General features: G+C 38.5%; 1 protein-coding gene across 5 annotated transcripts in view; it reads right to left on the minus strand.

The window, feature by feature from the left end:
• The window catches only part of LOC145478172 (solute carrier organic anion transporter family member 4A1-like), a 28,628-nt gene that overhangs the window by 3,100 nt on the left and 2,108 nt on the right, over positions 1-23,420 (minus strand). Inside the window, exons 2-11 of one of the 5 annotated variants that reach the window (XM_081456108.1) lie at positions 18,110-23,420; positions 15,554-15,687; positions 9,203-9,273; positions 4,316-4,507; positions 3,279-3,844; positions 2,725-3,088; positions 2,060-2,276; positions 1,427-1,580; positions 986-1,161; positions 231-445 (exon numbers count right to left, since the gene is read on the minus strand). The exon at positions 18,110-23,420 is cut by the window's right edge and continues 1,362 nt beyond it. In XM_081456108.1, the coding sequence (XP_081312234.1) occupies positions 231-445; positions 986-1,161; positions 1,427-1,580; positions 2,060-2,276; positions 2,725-3,088; positions 3,279-3,844; positions 4,316-4,451 (1,828 nt within the window). In that variant the 5' untranslated portion in view covers positions 4,452-4,507; positions 9,203-9,273; positions 15,554-15,687; positions 18,110-23,420. Of the gene's footprint in view, positions 1-230; positions 446-985; positions 1,162-1,426; positions 1,581-2,059; positions 2,277-2,724; positions 3,089-3,278; positions 3,845-4,315; positions 4,508-9,202; positions 9,274-12,875 lie in introns of all 5 variants that reach the window. The other 4 variants (XM_081456110.1, XM_081456109.1, XM_081456106.1 and 1 more) reach the window with 4 other exon arrangements.

The following is a 23,420-nucleotide window of genomic DNA, read 5'->3' on the forward strand; positions in this document are numbered from 1 at the left end:
TAGATGTCTGACATTCCATACTGATGACGCAGCTATACAGAGACCTGTGTAGAGTCTAATTGGTTGTTGCTGGGTTACGGATTTACGCGCGCAAGCAATAACCAATCAGAGACTGCACAGATCATAATAGGGTTACGTCATTTCTTCGGTTTTAATCTCGAACGCTGGAAGAAATCAGCGCGTGAAAAGGAACACCAGATCGCCAAACACGAAAAAAAAAGCTGTCTTACTTTGAAAGAAGAGACCAGCTGCCACTAGCAAATAGCTGAGAAGTTCGTTGTTGTACTCCAAACAGCTTCCTCTGCCGCTACACGTCTCCTCCCACAGGATGCATGTCTTGTCTATAAACGCACCGAATATAACAGGACCAGGCATAGAACCAAACATACACAGAAACAACCACTGCAGGCCTAGAGCGTACGTCCTCTGATTGTCTGGAACACATCTGAAAAACAAGGAAGTCTAAGTAAGAAACCTTTTGTCTGAGCCCGCGATACCAGGTACTGACGTTGCTAAGCAACATGACGTCACCTCATCGTGACGAGCTTAAGGAGCAAATTTGGGCACGTAAGCAAGTGCAAGTGCAAAGTGAGAATCATAAGTTCTTCTCGTCACTGATTTTTGGATGTACGGTCCCTCCACTGAGGAAAACGATGGCGAGAAATAAAACAATGCTAAGCTCAATTTGCAAAATTTATCATTATAGACTCCAAACCAGCTCAGGTTAAAATAGGACTGTTATGAGCGGTTTATAGTCTAACCAACGCAAAAATCAAGTTCAAAAACAGTGCACAAACAAGCACAAATAAAAGAACGATGTGGAACAAACACCATCAGGGCTGCCATTAGTGATAGACGCAGCTACGTAGGCCATAGCCTATATTAACCCACAGTCACTTCGGCTGAAAAAAAGTGTTCAAAGAAACTTATCAAAACTCACAGCAAGAAAAGAGCTGAAACACAACTAGAACGTACAAGAACCCACCTCAACACGACAGTTTTGTTGGGCGTGGCGTTCATAAAATTGAAGATAAGCAGGACAACAGCGCCGAACAGAAATGGAATCAAATTCTTACAATCCCGGTCACACGTCCCCTGTTTGGCTGTGCCGTAAGGAAGAGGCTTCTCTTGAGACGGTATACAACGACAGCTTTCATACACCTGCGAAAAAATAAACACAGGAAAGAGTATAAGCCCAGTGGCGTGTTTCATTTTTTTTTTTTTTTTCGTCCGTAAGACCACCACCGGCCCTGACGGCTTTTCCAGATGACCGGGCTTAAACATGAAAAAGATTCTGTGCCTGAAAAATGCCGAAAAACTTAGTTTGTTAATTCCCCCCCCGAAAAAAGATCAAGATAAATGCCACTACAGGTCAAACGTAACTAAGTGTAGCTGGCTTTATCAGAGGTTGTGCAGTGAACTTTACCTCTTTTCTTCCGTCCATCTTTCGTATCGTACATCCAGCGTGACACGGAGAGAAGTAGGACAACTCATCGACTCCACAAACTGGATCATAGTCACGGCTATTACAGTGACACAGAGAATTACATGGAGCAGACTTGTTAATCTCGGTCAGTGTTCTGTAAAATAGTGCACTCAGAGTTAACAGTTAACAGGCTACTATATGCGAAATCAAAGAAAAGTAGAAATATAAAGTGATGAAAACACCTCAAAACGCAAGAAAAACGTCGACAAAATTAAAGTTAGAAACCGAAGGAGCTTCACAACCTATCCATTAACGAAGAAATAGCGAACTTGTGTCCTGTCACCTTCCAAATTTTCAAAATTGAAAAATCTATTTTTAAGGAGATATTATAAGTCAAGAAATGTTCCAACTCTTTATGGCAAAGAATGATACTTTCACTTCTCCTAAGAACTGCATTGCCAAGCAAAGAGGGAATGATGGATGGGGCCAAACAGAGTGGGTATGATAATAACGAAAAACATCAAAAAGAGATGTGACCCTGATGCACTACCAAATTCTCTGCACTAATATCAAAAGGGATGTATGACAGGAAGTAAGGAGAATACGAACTTTGGTCAGAAAGGTTCTTTGTACCTGTTGTTATATGGTTGACTGATCCCAGCAAGCAATGTGGTCTTACAGCCGGGAATGAGAAATGTTAGCACAGCCCAAGTGCCGATGAACTGGAAGATAAAGCAGTACTTGGCGGCGATTTTACACGAACGTCTCACATCGACCCTCTTGACCAGGTAACTCCCCAGGAAAATACCGCCCGCGGTCCCTGGGATAATCACGATGCCAGAGAGGATTCCTAGGGAAAAGCACACTTAAAATGAGCCTCCAACACGTTGGCAGCCAACCGATGATTTGACTCGTCACGCAACGTCGCAGCTGATCTGCAGCTTTTATTAACGTCACATACTCGTTGTGTGACAAATTTAGGTGCAAAGAAGATTATTTTCGGAGCACGTCACGAAACTAGATGCAGTGGAACCCAGCCTTTCGACCACCCCGTTCATACGGCCACCTCGTTATAACGTCCACTTTATTCTGGTCCGAACAAATGCTCAGTCAGTCTTCGTCTTATTTAAAGAACTCCTTTAATACGGCCACCCCGTTAATACAGCCAGATTTTTATGGCCGTTGGTGACTGCATTAATGGGTTCCACTGTATTCCAAGTCGGCTCATAGTAAAAGGAAAACCTGCCGTACTCACATAAAGGTTCATATAGTATTCTCGGTGGCTGCTCTTTACTAACCTGCTGTAGAAGAGGACTTGCCGAACTGCGACTGAATAAACTTAGAGACGAACGGCCCTAGTCCTGTGGCGATGAGCGTAGTACAGCAAAAAGCACAGGTGTTTAGCATGAACGTTTTGTTTGTCAGAATGGCTTTCGTGGCTGGTAAAATATCCTTTAGTCGTCCTTGGATGTGCTCATCTCTAGGGGGTAAAAGTCCCTCCTTTATCGCTGTCATTCGTCGTTCTCGGGCCCCTGGCATCTCTTTAGGATAGCCAAGGAGAGCTATTGAGGTACATAGCAGTAGAAGTCCCCCGAAAAAGTACCCTAGCCACCAGGCCCCGATCCAGCGGGGATCATCGGGAGTCAGGTCAACTCCAGGAGGCTAGAAGAAACAGTTCCAGAAGAGTAAATAAATGGAGAAATACATAACTTCTGTTTAAAACAAACTGCTTTGTTAGGAAATGGAACCCAAGGGAGACGGTAATTAAATATAGAGGCTCTGAGACCAGCAATACCGGTATGGGAAGCGGATAAAAGTGGATAAAGTCGTTCAAAGGTTTTAGACGCCTTACCTGAATGAGATCTACCCAGACATTCAGAAGCGACCCTCCTGCTACGTAACCAATTCCAGGGCCGAAAAACGTGGCCGTAAACCACACTCCAAGATACATGGGTGCCACCTTGGGGTTCACATTCTCATCAATATACGCCGGGCCAAGTGTAAACAGGGGCGTGGTCCCAGCACCTAAGAGAAGCTTAGCTCCTATAAACACAAGCATGTACTTCCAGGCGGTATATCCTTTGGCTTCTGCACATGTCTCTTCGTCCCTAGGTATTCCAGTAGTGTTGAACAGACACGCGTCTCTGGTCCCAGCCGTTTCAAATTGAAGAGGGGTGTACTTGCCCACCAATACGTGGGGCAAGGCGAACAGTAGACATCCTAAGCTAGTTACCAGGGCTCCTATGCCTAGCCAGCGCGCTTTGTTCCTGTGGCCTCCAAAGTAACTAATGAAGATGATTAGAAGAAGCGCGGATACGTCATTTGCTGCTATTATCATACCAGTCTGCTTGCTGCTTAGTTTGAATCTCTTCTCGAGCGAAGTGAGACCTGCAGCTGTCAGCCCTGTGGCAATCATTCCTAAACAGAAGGGGAAAAAAGTCTACCTACATGAGAATTTTACTCTACTCCCCCCTCCCCCGATGCCGTTTAAGTCTTTTATTCCCCAGTATTTTGTCTGAATGACCTAAATCCTAAGAACTCAGTATAAAAGTCTGTATACAAGCCGAGTGGCCCATCAGGCCGGCGCTTATCTCCGGTTTCTGTAGCACGAAGCGACTAGGAGTATTTCTACTCCTCCCTGGATAGGATGCTAGTCCACCGCAGGGTTATCCCCCGGCATTAAATTTGCCGGTACACTTTCATTCACCTGGGTGGATTAAGCTCTGTGAGAGTAAAGTGTCCTGCCAAAGAACACAACACAATGGTTCGAACCCGGAGCGCTTGATCCGGAGTCCAGCGCACTAACCATGAAGCCACCGCACGCAGTATATGTTCCTGTGTATAAATAAATTAAATGAAGTTGGAGGATGAGAAGGAAATTTTTCTTACCTTGCATGAAGGAGTAAAGAGTAAGAAACACAAGAAACCATTTTGGCGAGTTGAGTTTCTGTAGGACTTTAGGTCTGAATGATCTCCACCCACACAACAGATCTCTCTCGTCAGGCTTGACGTCGTCGTTTTGCATTTCTAGCGGTATAACTCTACAGCATGTACGTCAAACAACTGGAGAAAAACATGACCCTGAGGGAAGGAAAATTATTACATTAACACCAATTTAAATGAGGTGATAACGAGATTAGAACTAATCGAAATTGATAACAACAACGCCCTGGATCTTTGGTAACCATAATTTTTTTCGCTTTTCTTTTTTTTTTGTTTGTTTGTTTGTTTTTTCTTTTTGATCCGTCATTGTTCATGTATGCGACGAAATGTTAACACCAGCCCAAGACTACCAAATGGAGGTTGTTTCGTTTTCCTGTGGGCAAGAAACAGTGTGAACGCACGAAGCTTTTTTAGTGTAGCGAAAGGTATTTGCGCGGAACTGCGCGTATAGGGAAGGATGCGGACTACCAGCTTGGACGTTGTTAAATGCACGGATAACGGTCGGACAAACTTGGCTAAGTTACGATAAGGTAAAACAGCGATCAAAAATCTTAATTCTCGTTACATTGATCAAAGCTTCATCAAGCAGACATTTGAGGAGAATTAAAAAAAATCGTCAAACACGGGTTTTGTCCTGATGTACTAGCGAATTCTCATAACAATAAATTACAGAATGTACGCGAATCAGTAGGAGAATTTATAAGCTGACAATGTGACTGAGTTGAAAACAATGATTCCTGTGTGGAATTTTTCGAAGATCATTAAGAGATTCGACCGGTCAAATTGCCTGGGAATATAGACCACATTTTCTCGCACTTTTCTTCTAATTGCCATTGATACAGAACGATTGTTCATCCAAAATCTGCACAGGTACTTTGTCTTTGTTTTCGCTTGTTATTTCAAAACAGCCAATAAAAAAAATTGGTCCTTTCATTTGTAGGACGGCTAATTAGTCTAGACGAATAATTCATCACTTGTATAAATTCTCGGGCAATATAATGGAAATAAAAGGTAGAGATATTTCACCGCGTTGTGTCGGACGTTTTTCAAAGGACGAGGAAAATAATAACAACAAAAATCAAAGCCGCAAGCTTTTGGCAGATGCCGAACTATTCTTGGACGCGAATAATCGAAATAATTGACAGCAGAGACAAAATATGGAGCCCACACTTAAGAAACCAATTAGTAACCGAAATTAAAAACACGATAGTACAAGGTTCGATTGAGTGTAAACAAAACGACGGCTGGGTGAGGCGACCGGCGAATGACATACAATATTCTTTAACAATATTTTATGTATTTGAAATGATAGAAAAGAGGACTTTGCTTCGAAAGGGACTTGAGTTTCCTGCCATGACAAAAATGCAGTAAATTAATCTTTTCAATTCTGGTTCGATGAAATCAGACGGTATTGAAAATGAAAGTTGTTACTGATAAAATTAACGCGACAAATTTTGGAAGTTGACAGTTTTGAAATTCAATTTTGTTCTGTGTAGTCCGAATGATTGTTCTTCGGCCAAAACGCGTCATCTAAATGCGCTGGGAAAATTGAAATCGTCCCTCGCTTCCCACGTTATTCAGTGCAAACTGGCTTCTGAGTCAAGTGCTCATGTACAAAGCTTCTTTGCGAATATCACCTATCTAAAACTGCAATACAGAAAGTTGCAATCACAGGGTCTCACCTTCGAGAAGTTTCGCGTTGGAACCACATGCCAGGGAACCATATTACCAGCATGGCCAACAGAATTACAAAGAGAAACGCTGATTAACGACGGGAGAAAAGCGAAAAACAACACCAGCTGTAACGCCGGGATAATATCAAAACTTTGCGCTTATTGCAAGTCACAAAATGAAAACAGTGGGTTAACCTCATAGGAGGTGCACGATAACTACTGACCACGTCCTCAAAAACACAACAACAATTTAAATAACACCGGCGATAAAATGCAATGTCTCTGTGAAATTTTCCGAATAAAAAAGGCAGTTTCACCAGTAAAGCCACGCAGTTCATTCATATCCGGTTAGTAGCCATAAGCTGAAAGTTTTAGCGACAAAACAAGCGCTGTGATTGGTCAACCGTATGGTCTGAACAGCTCTGTGTAAACACGGTGATTTCTTCGGGCAAATTTTATTATTTTTTCCTATTAAGAATAAAATGATGACTCACAATCAACATCTCTGGTCTTTCAAACATAAAAACCTGGTTTCAAAAGGTCAAGTCTGTAGTAATTTTCACGTGAATGTCAGTCAGATTTACTTCAAGTTCTTGCTGAAGGTACAAATGTTCGGTGAAACACATGGTTGCATTACAATGAGGCAACTATTGCATGATGCCATTTTAGGTGAAAATTCCTTAAATAGTGTCAACACCTTTATGTGGTTTACGCCAATTATTGCAAAATTCAGTATTGACTAACCTATACTTCATATCTAGACGTTCGCCGGTTTTTAAACAACAATGGAAACAGAGAACACAATTTTGAGCAAACATATTCTTTCGTATACATGGGTCGCACTGTAGCACGTCCGAGGATTTTATGTGGCGAAAATAATCAAAAAAAGAAAATTTCAACCAATTCACAAGTGTTAAACGTTTAAAAATATTTAGATGAGTGTCTATATTAGTAATGTAGTGGAAAAGTGGACAATCGACTTAAAAACCATTTCATTTTTTTTCGCCCGACGTTTTGTGAAATAGGTACAAAACTCCTGAACGCAAGATGTTTTAAATCGATGCGTTGACCTCTGCAAACAAACAAAGACCTCTGGAACCAGAATAACAGCCAAATTGAATCCAGGGATATTTTTGATTTAGTTTGCCAATTTTCACACGAAAATACAAAACCAGCGCGAAACATAGGGGCAGTACCGCGTGGATATCATCTCATGTAATAACCTCTTTCCACGAGTCGAACGTTCGATTTAGAGTTTGATTGACTGGGACATCAAAACCAGTGCAAGCTGTGCGAACCACGAACAAAACAAAGAAGATAACAAAGACAAATTAGGATTGTAAGTAATCAGCGTGAAAAATAGTTTTAATAATCAGACCCCAATCAAGGACCCCAATAGACTATAGGTTTCTCTCTCTTTTACTCTCTACACTGTCATTTGACACAGATGGCTGGCCTGACATGAGATATCCATCTGCATGTAAAGTGAAAACAACCACTTATCTGCGACAAACTATCCGTAGTCCACGTATAACCGTTTATACTCAGGCGTAAAATCAGTCACTGAACTTTTTCGCGCAGTGAGGAATTCCAAATTTTAACGCTCACATTATCTGTTAACAATGGTATAACGTCCTGCAGTCCAGGGGGGATGGTTTTTAATAGTCCAGACTTCCAGCAGTTCAACTTTGTTTTGGAACAGTTTTGATTCTCTTTTAAGGAAGACATAATGAAGTTTTTATCAAGGAAGTTATGCAGTCGTGAATACTCGTTAAAAGGAAAAATATCAAAATTTTCACTCTGTAAATAGACTTTAAACTATCAGGACTCTTCAGCTTAGATATTGAAATGTGTACTTGTACACATGTACAGAATTCATTCAATAGATAACTTAAAAATTCAGTTTTCCACGTGCTACGCTTCTAGCTGTTATGGTCAACTAACAGTTGTACACCAATATGGAAATCACATTCTATTACCTCCATCTTCTGATTTTCTTAACACTATTTGGCTAGTTATACTTAGTCGTGTAGAATACTACCTGGCTACAAAAGTTTGCCACGTTGCTTTATTTAACTTATTTTCAAATTCATGCCATCTCAGCTTCGTTTTGTGTTCCAAACAAGTCAAGGTTTGCAACATACAATGGATTTAACTTTACCAGTTTATAGCGAAGACCAATTTGAGAAGTGAAATTAGACGAGCTATCTGTCTAAAATGGTCGGTAATAGTCATGCGTTTTAACGGATAACTTGTTAGCTGTCCGTTCTGTGTACAGGGGCAATGTGTTTTAGAATTAAACTTTCCGGTTCCGCAAAGTTTGTTCTTTACATGATGGCTTCACAGTTCACCATGTTTCGTATGCCGGGATTGCACAACGTTTGACACATGTTCAAGCAACAACTTTATAAAATTCAAGGAGTTCTTTCTCCAGAGCTGTACATTGACACATAAAAGTCTTAACATTTTCAGTATCAAAAAAATGTTCAAACAGTTTGTAGATTTTTCGCTTTAGATTGATCCGTTCGTTAAACACAAAGAATTATCTCAAAAACAAGAAAACAACCTGTGCAATGATAGCTATCAACCTGCAAGACGAACTTCGTTAAATATTTCATGCTATGAATAAAATATATCAAATTCGCTAAAAAATATCCAATACAAAAACATCTTTAACATGAATACCGCGAAAAGTTTGAACAACTGGGTAAAATATGTGGAAATACTACATTAAAACTCTTGAAGTTACAATCGGACGATAACCCTCCTCTTAAAATTAAGACCACTCCTCTATACAGGTGTCAAACATGGGATTATGTACAGCTTGATAAGATACGCCGAAAGCCCTGCAATGTTATTGCGTTGAAACAAATTCTAATCAATAACTGCGCCAAAATAAAAAAATAGATATATACATTAGCGAACGGAAATTTTGAAAATGCACTGAGCCAAATTACCGACCATGCCAAGTGTTTTTAACACAGTAATGAGCTGAAACAAGTACATTCTGGAACGCCGATGCTGACTGCGCACAAAAACACATTAAGGGATAATTACAATTAGCGAGGTAAAATGCTACACAATGAAGCACGTTTGGAACATTGCAAAGGTCTGAAGTAAGACATTCTGAAGGTTGACAAGACTAAAAACACACGCTTACCTGTCACAGGTTCTTAATCAACAACAGAGAATGAAGCGGTCAACAACACATGCAGCTGAACAAAACCGACCCTGCAGAGAAAAATAATTGGGTGTAATTAACCCTTTAAACCCTCTTGTCAGCCAACATGATTGAGAGTTTCCCTTAAGTGGTCAGGGTCTGTTGAATTTCTGGTGGCACCAGTTTGGAGAATTTAATTTTTCATCATGGTTGCTCATAGTTCTTACCACTTTCCCTTCACGGGCATTTTATCGCACCGAGCCCAAAGTTAAGACAAAGCAGGAAAAGTGTCAAGTTAACCTATATAGCATGTTCAAAATACGTTTGACTACAAAATTAACTGATAAGGCAACAACAGATTATGCATGTACTCTGTCGAGGGGTTTAGAGCCACCTCACATTTATGATAATATCAATTTATGGTGGCCTTCAAGACCTTTAACTGTAACGTAATTTCAAAAACAGGTCAAAAAAGCTGTGCTGCGATATTAGTTGGTAAGGTAGGTGAAGTCTACATACGAGCAAAGTGGCCCATCAGGCCGGCGCTTATCTCTAGTTACATTAGCACGAAGCGACAAGGAATGCTAGTGAATGACAGGGTTACCCCCAGCAATAACGTCGCCGGTACCTGTCTTCACTCCTATGTAGAGAGGCAATGTCGGAGTAAAGTGTCTCGCCTAAGAACATAACGCAGTGAGCCCGGCAACGTCTCGAACCCGGGCAACTCGAATCCAGCGCGCTAACCATGAGGCCACCTCGCCTCCCAAGCATTAGTGTGTACAGAAATTTAAAATTTGCCAACAAACAATGCCTCCAAGGCAACGTCAAACCTTCAATGACAAACCCTCTATCATAACATCCCTGTGAGTTTTAGGATAAATTGCGTCTCGATTGTATGACGAGAAACTTGATTGACGCTGAACTGCAGCATAGAAAGATGAAATGTCGACCATCAAAAAAATCAACCACTGAACAGAAAATCTACATCTCAATCTAACCCAAACGCGGCGCTAGTAAAGTGGCCTTTCTTCTATGCAGAACGATCTTCAGTCAAAGGCCTAAAAGCTCCCAATCATTATACACCTCCTCCTTTTTACAAAACAACCTTACTGCCTTTCTGAAACAAAGGCCTCCCACTCTGAATATAATAATACGCTCATAAAGGACAACATATTAATCTCTTTCAATCTTGTAAAATATTCTTTTCGACATTCTTACTCACTATGCTCAGTTGACAGCCAAATGTGTTTTTTGCGAGTTTCATACCACTATGTTTAGAGTATTTGCATGACACCTTTAGTGACCACGGGATTGCATCTCAATCTTAATCTCAATCTAAACCCAAACCTGGCACCTCAAGTAAAGAGGCCTTTGTTTTGCGAAGAACGCTCTTCAGTCAAACGCCTATAAAAGCTCCGAACCACCGTACCCTCCTCCCGTTCTAAATCAAGCTCCTCCCACACTGAATGTAATAACACGCTCATAAGGGACAACATATTAATTTCTTTCAATCTTGTAAAATATTCTTTTCAATACTCTTATTCAATATGTTCAGTTGACAGCCAGATGTGTTTCTCGGCTCGTGAGTTTCATATCACTATGTTTGGAGTATTTGGATGATATCTGTAGTTATCACAGGGTTTTTTTCAAACGTACCCAAATTTTACAAGCGCAAAATCCCTTCCAAATAAACGTGTAAGCTTAACTTTCTTTTGAGTCGCAAAAATCCTACTGATCATAAAACACCCAGAGAAACCTTTGGAACAAACTGAAAAAGGCTGTAACTTATAATACTACAACATTGTAAAATTAGCATAGCAAAATTTTTCTCAGATAAGAAATGCTCAACGCGAATTCTGTTAAAGGGATTTATGAACAGCTGTGCAAACGGTGGTGAAATTCGCCAATAACAGATGATATACTGGTAGAGCAACCCCTCAAATGCGAGAAAACATATGCTTTTTTCAAATTTCGAACACCATCGTGACAGGGATTGAAATGTCTGTCAAGTCTTATCAAAAACCTTTTAACATAAAAAGGACCACGAATTCGCATGACACATTAAGGTAGCCATCGGCAGGCAGATGTTATTTGAAAGCGCAATATGAAAAGTACTAAGCTAACAAAAATACTAAGAAAAATGATGTCTAAACTGAGGTCGACATGCAATGAAATAAAATAATAAAAATAGAAAACACCAAGGGGTTATCTTGAATATAATACAATTGAAACTAACGAGAATCCTAAACAAAACTTACAAGGTAAACCCAATTAAATTCATGAAAATGAGCTGCTTTTTTCCGGTCAAGAAATTCTCCCTGGTGTGAATTTATCCATATCAACACCAACCACACGAATCAGTGTTTGCTATTCAAAATAAATACCTCTGCTGAAAAACTGCTATTTCACTTGACCGCGAAGGATAATGAAACTGGGGCACCTATAGGTAAACCCTGTTATTCACCTTGAGCCATGCGGGAAAATTATTTGCATGAAACAAACACAACCCGCAGGGAAATATGAAGGAAAGAATAGTAGTAGTTAGTGCGGTCTTGAAGCCGTTGGCAACTCACGCTCACAAAGGTGGCCGTCGTTTTAAAAAGAGCCGAATATTTCAATATGGCCTGAAGGCGGATTATATGCTCTTTAAAGGTTTCGGGCCTAAAAGCTGTGGTGAATATTCAACGAAATTCTGAAGGATATGGTCTTGAAATGCTTAAATTGCTCACGAATATTGCTTCTGTTTGCAAACTTGGCTCTTGACTAATGGACCATTAACTCTCGGTTTTAAATAACTGGTGAAAATTCTGTTGACAGTTTTCACGAACGTTCCGCGCCAAAAGACACAAAATTTATGCTAAAAGGAGACTGTTTCCTTCTTCAAGCCTTGCGCTCGAAGCAGTCAGTTCTTCAAACATTAAACTTTTAAAGTCAACATTTACCTTTGTTGCCAGCATGTTTCGCCAAATATATTTACAATGTTCGTTCACTGAGTTACTCGAAATGTTGTCTAGTGTGAATACTCAATACTCTTGAAAGATAACGTTGATAATAACACGCGCAAATATTGAATTGCCCACATGCACAACCCTTTACCAACGGTTCCTTCTGACGTACGATTCCTAATCTCTGTGCATTAATACTGAGACCTATGAAACAGGCACTGAATTTTACATTAACGTACATGGAAACGGCAACAAACTCATAAAGTAGTCTCATTCGGGAACTATACGTGAAAACTAAACTAAGCCATAATTAAGGCAGCTTTATCTATTTTTCGATTACTATCGTCACGTTTTCCAAGAAAACAAATTTTGGACGATAGAATCGAGACGTTGTTCGAGTTCGTGACTGTAGCGGGGTCCAATTGACTTGACACAAATTACAGTGAGTAACAACTAGCTACCTGATAATTTGCACGTACTGTAAACTCGAGCAAACGAGTCGTATTAAAGATGTTTATCACTGCACCTTGCAGAATCGAAGACAGTTATTTTACCGGCAAAAATCATGAAAACATGATCTAAACAGGAGCTATCTAACACCCACACACTTAGCCGAGCGATTACCTAACTTCGCTAACTTCTGAATATAACCAAGACAACAAAACGATATTTACCATGTTTCGCCTACTTATACATAATTTAACTTACTGCACGAGAGAATAGCCTACCTCAAAATTAAAATGGAAGCAAAACAAAAATTCCGCTAAACGACTCACTGTAATTCCTTCCTCTTACAAGTGCTTCATTGTCACAAATGAAAGTACCAAGTTGATTGACAACAGCAGCATCTTCTTTTATGTATTTGTGCGCATAATATTACGAATTCAACCGAATATAACCGACTGAACACGAGCCATAACCGAGCATTAGCGGCCGCCCACGACAAAACTACTTCGTGACTGTTGAGACCTTTCTTTGTAACTACACTATTTTTTTTATCTAAGAGTATTGTTTTTCTCGCCAAGGCTGAATATTCTCTTTTTAATCTGATGATTTTACTTTGAAAATATTCTTGTGAATATTCTTATATTCTTAGTTGAAGTAATTTTTGAGCCAGAGTAAATGCACTAAAGCCTGATTTGACACACATAACTTCTTGCAGAAATGCTATTAGCATCGAACATACAGCTAGTGCTATTTTTGTTACTTGGCTAGTTTTGCAGTTTTGAGAATGGAATAATTTTTTTCAACCTCCAAAATTATTCTTTGCAAGATCTCAGCCTCGGGTTTATTCTTCCAATATTCTTAAAATTCCGCAAATTTCAGCTTTGATATTCTTATTAAGTATATTGTTATAAAAAAGAGTGTGAGCGCATTACTTTATGGACCTAATCAATGTTTTTTTTTATCAAGTTCTTAAGTCAGTTCAAGCGTCAAATAAGATATTTGAGTCCAACACCGGCTCGATTTTATTTTGTTATCAGCAAAAGTAAGTAAAATAGGTTGTCACCTTCCCGGATGTGGTACAGATGGTAAATTGGTTCGCAAAACTAATTAAAATTACCTGAATAGGCGACCGTTCCACCTACTGGATCGAATATAAACTACATGTAACTGTAAACTAGCTAATAACATTATTTTCTCTTACATAAAAACTCTTACAAGGTAAACTGACAGAACAAGCATGTACAATACTAACAATTTGTTCCTCGCATGAATTTCGCTGGAAATTCAAAGCACGTTTACCGTTTTTTCTCTCAAAAAGGAGAACTTGCGCAACATAAAGCAATTCGTACCAAGTTGCTAAATGTGTGAATAATTCTCAAAACAGAAAAACTTAAACAAAAAAGGCCGCCTCATGCAAGAGAGCGGGCACGAAGCTATTTTACAAAAGGGGTTCCTTTGCCAGACACAATTCTAATATCGGTTATATAGAAGTGAACATTTCGGTCGAGACTAACAGAGATATATTCTATATCTTCGTTATAAACGGGGGATCGAGTCATGTTTTGCTGAGAATATACAAATCTGATAACAGACAATTCAACTGCTGGAGAGCTTTGAGGAAAATATATACTCATGTCGTTCAACCATCACATTACCTACAAAAGAAATTAACGGCGCGGGGATTTTCGAGGAAAGCAAACCCTTTCTATCATTTCAATTTTAACACGGAAATACACTGAAAAACTTTTCCAACTCGGAAGTCTTACCTTTAAAACGAAGAAACGGCCGCTACCGAAACACCACCGTTGCCCTTCATAAACAGGAAGAAACTCGCATAAAATTAATTTTTCAAAGGTGCCGTATGTATCACACAGCTGCTAACACCAGTGTGTTCATTATATTTTGTTTTTTTTCAATTTAGCTCCAGGTCAATAGTTAAAAATAAATATTTGCTACTAAAAGGAACAAGGATTATTCCTGCCACTAATGAAATTGGTAGCTCTGACCGATTTTTCGCCTTGTGTTTGACTAAAACAGATCAAGGTGTGTTCATTGCCGCAGGCTTAACCACCACCAACAACAACAACAAAACCTCGAGAGATTACGATCTCTAAGGTTTGAGTTAGCAATTCATGTCCAACCTCTTGATGATTAAGCTTTAATGTTGACCTTTTTTACGATCTAAGTTTTGTTTGATTGGATTTTTTTACATGAACTTTCACTGTATCAGCCCAAAATCGTAGGTTATAGTGTCTCTTAAAGTACTGAATACGGAAAAACTGGCACCACCTGACTCGTCACCACTGTTAACTTAAGATAAACTGTAAGCGACGACATGGGACGAGTCAGATCCTGCACCATCTTTTACATAAATTATAATAATTTCCTTCTTAAAGAAGTCAAATAAAAACAACATGCACTTTCTCGTAAATACGACATTTTCCCACTGGGCTCCTTTCAAGCCTAAAGAAAAATCAGCCACTTTTCTGAAGAACATGTAAAAACTAAATCAGTACTCTTAATATTTGAGCGTTAACCCGAGTCTGTTAACGTAGCAGTAACGGTTAATACCATGGATGAAAACATGTGTGACCATTCAAATGAAAGCTAGCACTTGCAGTACTTTCTTACGGCACTGTTTAGTATGCTTTGCAAGTCAGTGCAGTGGATAAAAACCTGCGTCGGGTTCTTCGAAGTCCGATTAAGCTAACCCAGGATCAGCGAGAATTTTGATAAGTTTCAGTTTCATAACTTTGTGGTGACGTTTTCTGTTTACATTGTTTGTTCTTCAGTTTTGAGCTTGAGTAATCTCAAACTACCCAAAACATAAGCAGTGAAAAACGTTTTTACACCAGAAAAATGAATACTTGGGTTTACTTTTAATCCAGGGTTAGCGTTAACCGGCTTTCGAACAACGCGGCCTTGGGTTCTAACTTTTACACCTATGGGCGATTCGTACCTGTAAATCCAGTTTGAGATCTTTAAAAAGGACAGATGGTCGCTGCAGCAAATATACCAACTTCAGTGCTTCTCTGCTTTAGATCAGAACAGCACAGCACGGTCAAAATAAAGCTCAGTTATCAAATCCGAGATCTGCGAAAGGCAAACACCATGTAAAAATTACTCAAATGCTTGCATTAGGTTTGTTAACTTGGGGAATACACGCTAAAATTTCACTGCACCCAATTCCCCGTAAACAACCGCTGATTCAGAACACTACTCAGTGATAAATTTTCAATCAAAAGACATTGCCTGATAGGTCCAGTATCACAGTTTAACCTAGTGTTTCTTGGAAATAACTTGGCTTCATAAGTGATACGAGCGTAAGCTTTCTTAGATCCTTAAATTTTAGGCGGATATGCACTCCCAAAACTAATAGTTGAAAACTTTTCGCCTACAGCAGGAGGTTAAAAAAAGAATTAATTATCAATAATAAAAACAATTTTAGTTTTTAATGATCATCGCTGTTTCTTTCCGTCAATAACAAACAAAATTCCAGCAAAACATTTCCCTGTCGACAAGGTGACATTTTCCTTTCCGACTAGTTTCAACTGTCATAATTTTTTTAAAAACTATTTCCAAGTGTCCAAATGTGCGTAATTTCGTCAGATTTTTCATTTTTATAATGACAAAGCGAGGTCCAAAGTTAAGCACAAGCACAGTGCCATCGTGAGAGTAAAACAAAGAAGAGAGTACAAAGCTAACGCAGCAAGGACTGTTGATCTTAATGTTATTAGCAGTTCAGAGAGCCACGTCAAGCCCACATCCCCCAAGTCGATTATTCTGTTAATTCTCTGCAACCTGTTTGCTTGAAAATTTGGTCCTGTAAGAGATATTAGACATGTATCTTGAATCAGCTCTCAGCAGGCATATATCTATTATTCAAGGAAAATTATCTAGATAACCACAAAAGAACATACGAAAGTAAACGTAAAAAGTTTCGATCAATATTGCAGATTGCCAACCTAATCCACCACTCTTTACATTGACAAAGACTAATAACCATATTTTACAGGCATAAAAATCCCCCTTGCCAAGTCCTGGCATTAAAAGTAGTACGCGAAATTATTCCTGCTTAAAAGCCATGAAGCCAATTGTCAATAGTCCAGTTTCGAGTTCGCCATGACCGCTGACTAAAAGCACTGGGAACACATTTGCACAGGGTTAGCCTCGACCTAAAAAAAATATTCACAAATACCGGCAGAAAGGTGCCACAAATTTGAAAATTAAACAATACACAGAGCTGTAAACAGGTCATCTTCTCGCTGGAATTTGTGAATATTTTACTTTAGGTCGAGGCTAACCCTGTGCAAATGCGTTCTCAGTGCTTTTAATCAGTGGTCATGGCGGACTCGAAACTGGACTATTGATAAGTGAGAATTGATTAAAATATTAACTGGCGACTAAGAAATGAGGTGCTTTTTAACCAATAGCTGAGATCCAAAATCTGCATTGAGATCTACTGATAACTAACGAAAGGACTCAAAATTTTTCAAGTGCATATCTGACAATCGCAGAAAATTTAACTGATAACTAAGATTTCAGCACCCCAGTTTGGTCAAAACCATTCTCTACAGGTCACAAAAAGTCGAGATATCACCATAACAGGCTTTACTTTCGTAATTTGTCGCGACACTGTGTCATTCATTCGCCTTTTGACCAAACACTGCAAGAATTACAAAGTAGCTGATCTCTGGGCAAAAAAACTCTTTTTTCATAAAATTTTCTTTGTATAGGATAAGTTTTATAACAATCTTTGTTCCTTTCATGTTTATCATCACCTCGTTGGTGTTTTCATAGCTTCGAAAGCCATAATTTAAAGGTTTTTCTCTAATACCTGTAGATGGAGTTCATACATCGAAAAAAAAAAAAACTTAATTATACCGTGTCAATAATCCTTCAACAGTGAATGAATTAATAATCCAACTAACCGCATCGGAAAATCCATCAGCCGAAATTATCTCTTTGATCAAGTCTTTCACCTCAGTTATAATCCCCAATAAATGGCTCTTTACACTTCTTGTTTTTTTTTTTCTTCGATTGAAGCAATTTCACCACTCAGCCGGGTACAAGGCCCTGTGTTGCCATGACTACTAACGATCGATTATCGCGTATCAATGACGTCACGCTGCTAAACTAACTTCCGTCAAGATAAAGGTGCGGCAAATATGCGCTTAAAGGTGCAAGGTGATGCCGGCCAACCTCAAAAATAACAAGCTTTGAAAGATTAAAATAATCTGTCAAATTCAGGACAGTTCAAATTAAAAGAAAACGAAGAGAAATTTCTTAAACGCCGCCGATAAAGAGTCTAGTCTACATGTAAAGCCGTCGCAAATCTTCAAAACCGATTTCAGTACCTCAAAATCACCTCGCCCTTTGTGTACAGCTTTCTTGTTTTCACGCTGTAAACCAACATTATTTGCGCTTTGCAGCTGAAACGTTAAAACCTCTAAAAAATATAAATATCGAGAGTACTACAATGGCTACGAGTTTGAATGAAAATTGCTTTCGATACCTGTTCTGTTTTCGCCGCAACTTGCTCAAGACTTTGTCTACAACTCCGCTTAAACAATTGAGTTGAACTCCACGAAGCCGAAGACGCAGGAGACCACAGCGAAGACTTTGTAGCTGTTTGTTTTTCCTTTTTTACACTTTCCTGTTTGAATTTCCGTTGATTCAGACTTTCTCGGAAACACCAATTAAAACATGTCCTTCATCAGCTTTTGAACAGGTATGTATCTATTATTCAACACAAACACTGCGTTGAAAAGCGCAAAAGCCGCGAACCAACCACGAAGACGTTTGAAATTAAGCTCGGTTTCAAGTTTCGATCAACAATGCGGGTTGTGAACCTAATCGGCCAGTCTTTACACTAGTTTCAAAAGTTGACAAAGATAAATAGGTAATTTGATAGACGAAAAACCGCTCGCCAAGTCCTGCCCTAAAGCTAAAATTACCATGCAAAGAGTCAGTTACGTTTGTCTTAATTAGTTTCCTTTGTAACTACGCCTTCTTGTGGTCAATTAGTGATTTAGTTTTTTCCCTAGCCCTCCTAAAAAATAACGCCCTATGAGTTACATATATAAACACCAACCGTTTTTCTGCAAAACAAAAACTCACAGTTAAAAAATATCGCACTCTTGCATAGACAGATGCTGAAATGAAGTGCTAAATGTTTTTTTTCTTTCTTCTTATACTAACCAAACATTTTAATATAAAGGTTTTTGGTTAAACAAACGGAGTGACTAGCTTCATTCAATAAAAGTACGCCAAAAAACATCCACCATTTTTACAGGAGCAATAGCTCGTTTTGCGAAAGGCTTGCAAAACTGGGCGGTCACCACAAGAAATATTTATGAGTTAAAAATTATACAAAGAAATTATGAGTTGAGCAGAAATATTTCCCATCGCTTTCGGAGAATAGGGATTGACTAAACTCATCGACAAATTAAAATTGTCCCGAAAGTAGAGCGTTTTTCGCTGGTTTTATCCTGCTATGCTAGGCGATTGGCTTAAAAAACTCGTGCCACTTTTTCATCCAATCAGAAGTAAAACCAAAACCAAACGTGACTCGTTTTCCCGCACTTCGCGTCAGCTACAGGTATTTTTTTTCCAGTTTTGATTGGTTCACTGGATTGGTTCTGTCCTTTGTGGATTGGCCAGAGAAATTACTTTGGTTTTGGTTTTACAAAACCGCTTCTAAAACACATTTTTTACAATGACTGTCTAATTTCTCGCGCACTGATTGGCTCATTTTTATCATCAATAAGAGTACAGACGGATAAAATTTTAATTTATGCAAGCTTTCAAGTCCAACTTTCAGCAACTTTTTAACCAATGAGAGTTCTTAAACTATTTTAAGTAGCCAATCAAAAAGCGAGAAAAGCTATTGACATTGCTCACGTCATTTTGAATAAAATTCACTTCTCTTTGTTTACGGCAAGTTTACGACTTCTTTTCCCCCCATTTATTCCCGGCATCTGACCATTTTGGGGTCTTTTTATTGTAAAAAACAAATTGACGTCAGTTTTTTATGCATCTGTCCTCTTATTGATGATGAATTTCGTCATAACATTGTCAAAGTTTACTGCGGAACCACTCGTCTGCAGCTCGTGGTTCCACAGCCACTTTGACAATGTTATGACGCAATTTATCATCAAAAAGAGGACAGACGCATAAAAAACTGACGTCAGTTTGTTAATTAGAAAACCATTTTGAGGTCTCCCTAGTCTTCTCGTGGATGCAAAAGATGTACTCGGATAGTCACGCCGAGAGAGCTTACCGTTGCGTGACAAAGTATCAACAAAGCAAAGTTATATTGCTTTGCAAAGTTACATGTATAGTGCTGAATCGTTTTCCATGAATTTGTTCAATCTTACCAAAATGAAAGTTTCACTTTTACATTTAATTCAGTAATTCAGTGATAAAAATGGGTGCTCAAGTTCAAGTATCAAATAGTATAGAATTACAGTTCAGATTTCTAGGAGAGAACATCTCACTCTATAAGTAAAACATCAGTTTTCAAATCATGTATCCCCTAACAAGTAACATTTTTCCAATTAACTTATCTTAATTCCTTAACCCCTTCAATTTTCGAGAAGTTAAGGGGGCTCTGTACACTCTCCATGCATTTTTTTAAACTCTGTAAAATGTTGCATCTTATCATGCTTATCACAATAATTATTCTATAATTAAATATGGGGGTCACTGAGCTCGTTTTTGAGTTATAAGCACTTAAAGCTGAAAGTAAGGGTTTTTTAACCGGTTGTGTTGTTGCTATGGTAACATGTTCAGTAAGAAGGATGATCGCGACATGTTTGCTAATGATTGGCCATTTGTGTGATACCATTATTGTAGCATCGCTTGTTAAACAGTGGTACAATGTAGTATTCATTCTTTACACCGTTTTCTCTTTGAGTGAGATGTCTTAAAACTGGTGGGTAATTACAGGTTAATGCACTAAGTGAGTGAATTATCGGGATTTACCTGCATGAGTTCACTAACAATGAACAAGAAACTTCAATACCGCATGAGGCTTTGCTGAGTGTGGTATTGAAAATTTCGTCTTCATTGTTAGTGAATCAGTACAGGTAAATCCCAATAATTGATGAACAATGAGTGCGTTAAAATTTTATCATTCAAATTGAATACACTGCACAAAGAAACACTGCATTGGAACCACTATATCTGAGTCAGCCGAAGCCATGGTGTAATGACAGTGGTGTGTTGAATTTGCACCATGGCTATTACACCACGATAATGACATCAAGGTGGTTGTCTCATCACAACCTAGTATAACGTGGTACAAATCAGCCAATCAGAACATCGGAATTCATACAGTGTATGAAAGTTGAATAATAATTAATTTTAATGCATGGATAACTGTACAAATATTACACATTCCACAACACCATATAATTGACTTTATGGAGGCTTTCACAAGACAACATTAATGAATTGTATAATATAAAAGGAAATTAGCAATGGCACATCACACACAGTGGCTATTTGATCACTGTTTCCAGATCTAATTGGAATCTAGAAGGGATTTTGAGGAAGGAGGAAAACTGAAGAGTCTGGAGAAAAATCACTCAGAGCAAAGACAAGAACCAGTTGACAACAAACTCAATCCATACAAATTAACATTAACAGGATCCTATGAACTTACCAAGAGGTATTGAATTCACAAACACATGGTAATAATGCTTTTGAAAACATGCAGGGTGTGCAGATCTTGCCAAATGCTGCACTGCTGACCCATTCATTTAATACAGATTACATGCATTAAATACAAAAACTTTTGTTGTGCAACTCTTGTCAGTTTTCATAAACACTAATTACTATGTTTTTAAAGGATGGCCTATATATATATAGACCAATGACTGCAAATCGTGACCCATTTAAAAGACTATTTACTCTGTTCCTACGCAAAAATGAGAACACAGTGCTCATTACTTGCAACCTAGCATTGCAAGTCTAGCATTGAAAAATATTGCCCCTCAGAGTATATCAAGTGTCTCTCAGCTTACCATATGGCAATACAGTATCACATGTACATCATGAAATGTAGTTTATCGCAGATTTGTATCAGAATGAATGCAATGTTGCATCATTCCATAAACCTTCAGGTTTACATGTACTTAAAGGTTTCAATTGATTGATTTCCCTGTTTTATTCACAATTGCTTGACTGATTTTTGTCAAAATCACACTTGTGTCAACAACATTTCACCATACACAACTAATATCTAAATATTAATAGGCATATTACTTTGCATCCAGAAATCAGGGAAGAAAAAACAGAATTTGCCCAGTAGTTTTTAGCCCTATTGTGTTCTTTGTGCCCAAGTTGTTTGGCAAAATGTAATTTTAGAAAATTTTAGCACTTACTGTGGATGCATCCATCACTGCTGGGGTTTAATCCTATTAATATATACAAACAATACAGTTGTGCTCATAGAGGTAGAAAAGAATTCAAAGTATCTATAAACAGTCAGATTTTGCCACCAATGTAGACGACCCTTTAAATTGATAAGATATTGTTTTTGTTTTTTTGTTTTTTTGTTTATTTCCTGTCATAGCAAAAAAATTCAATAAAGACTTGATAAATGATCAAACAAAATACTCAGCACCAAGTTCACAAGAATTTGCATTAAGGTTAAGATTGCTGTAGTAAGCTCGCTTGAGGATGAAATGATTTGATTTTTTGTTACAAATTTTCATTGGTGTCATTGATTGGAATTCATCATTTCATGGTTATATTACTTTCAATCGCTAAATTCATTGTTGAGCTTTACATAGTAAATGTCACTTGAATAGAAAAGAGGTCATTTCAAGGCTGGTTGCCAGTACTTCACAGTTGGCTTGGTTCATTCTGCATGAACACAACATACAGAGATACAGTGTACACTGCATCCTCTCAGCCACTTTTCAAACATCTCTTCTACAAAGGGAAGATGTAAGGGGAATATATGGGTTTACCCCGAAATTAAGATGTCTTCACAAGCCAGATGGCTCATAACTACCAGAAAGTATCCTTGGCCAGATATACTAACAAGTATTTAAACATACAGCTGTCTATGACACATGCTACATGTAGTCTGTCGCAGGTTACCCTTGAGCATTTTGATAGGTTTCTCTAGGAGTCTAACATACTAACATTAAAGCAACACATCTCCAATATCTCCCATACTGCCAGTAGGATTAACCATCTAAAAAGGGTAACCTTGCTAAAAATACACCCAGTATTAACTGATCAGCAACTACACATATACCCTGGGGTCTCAATAAGAGCTGGACACCCAGCAAATTTGCTGGTTGTGAGGGTAATTTTCCCCAACTGGTATGACTATCTGGAGGAAAGTTTTTTTACAACATAGTTCAGTTCAAAAAACTTTTGTTCACCTGTAAAAACCAGTTGCCCCTCTGCTGAAAATGTTTTATGAAAACCTCTGCACATGTATATATATACCAAACACTGGTTGTTTAATTATTAAACTCTGGGTAAGGTTCACATCTGGTCAACGTGATCCTAGAAAGGAGTCAGTTTACACCTCTCCTCCTTTCCAGTTGGGGAAACAACATTTCAGTATGGTCACATCTATCAGTTGAAAAACATGTACCTGGCGACCTCCGATAAATATCCTAATGTTAACAAAATCATGGACATCCCTTAGCAAGCTCACATTTTTTCCATGCTTTTTCTCAGCAATGCAAACAACAGGAAAACAACAGTCCGTACTCTCAAACTACTAATAACAAATTATGTCCACAGGTTTGTACAAAATGAATGTATTTGATCAAGACTCACTCTTGTGGCAAAAAGCT

Source organism: Orbicella franksi, chromosome 2, assembly GCF_964199315.1.
Source record: "Orbicella franksi chromosome 2, jaOrbFran1.1, whole genome shotgun sequence".
Taxonomy (NCBI): domain Eukaryota; kingdom Metazoa; phylum Cnidaria; class Anthozoa; order Scleractinia; family Merulinidae; genus Orbicella; species Orbicella franksi.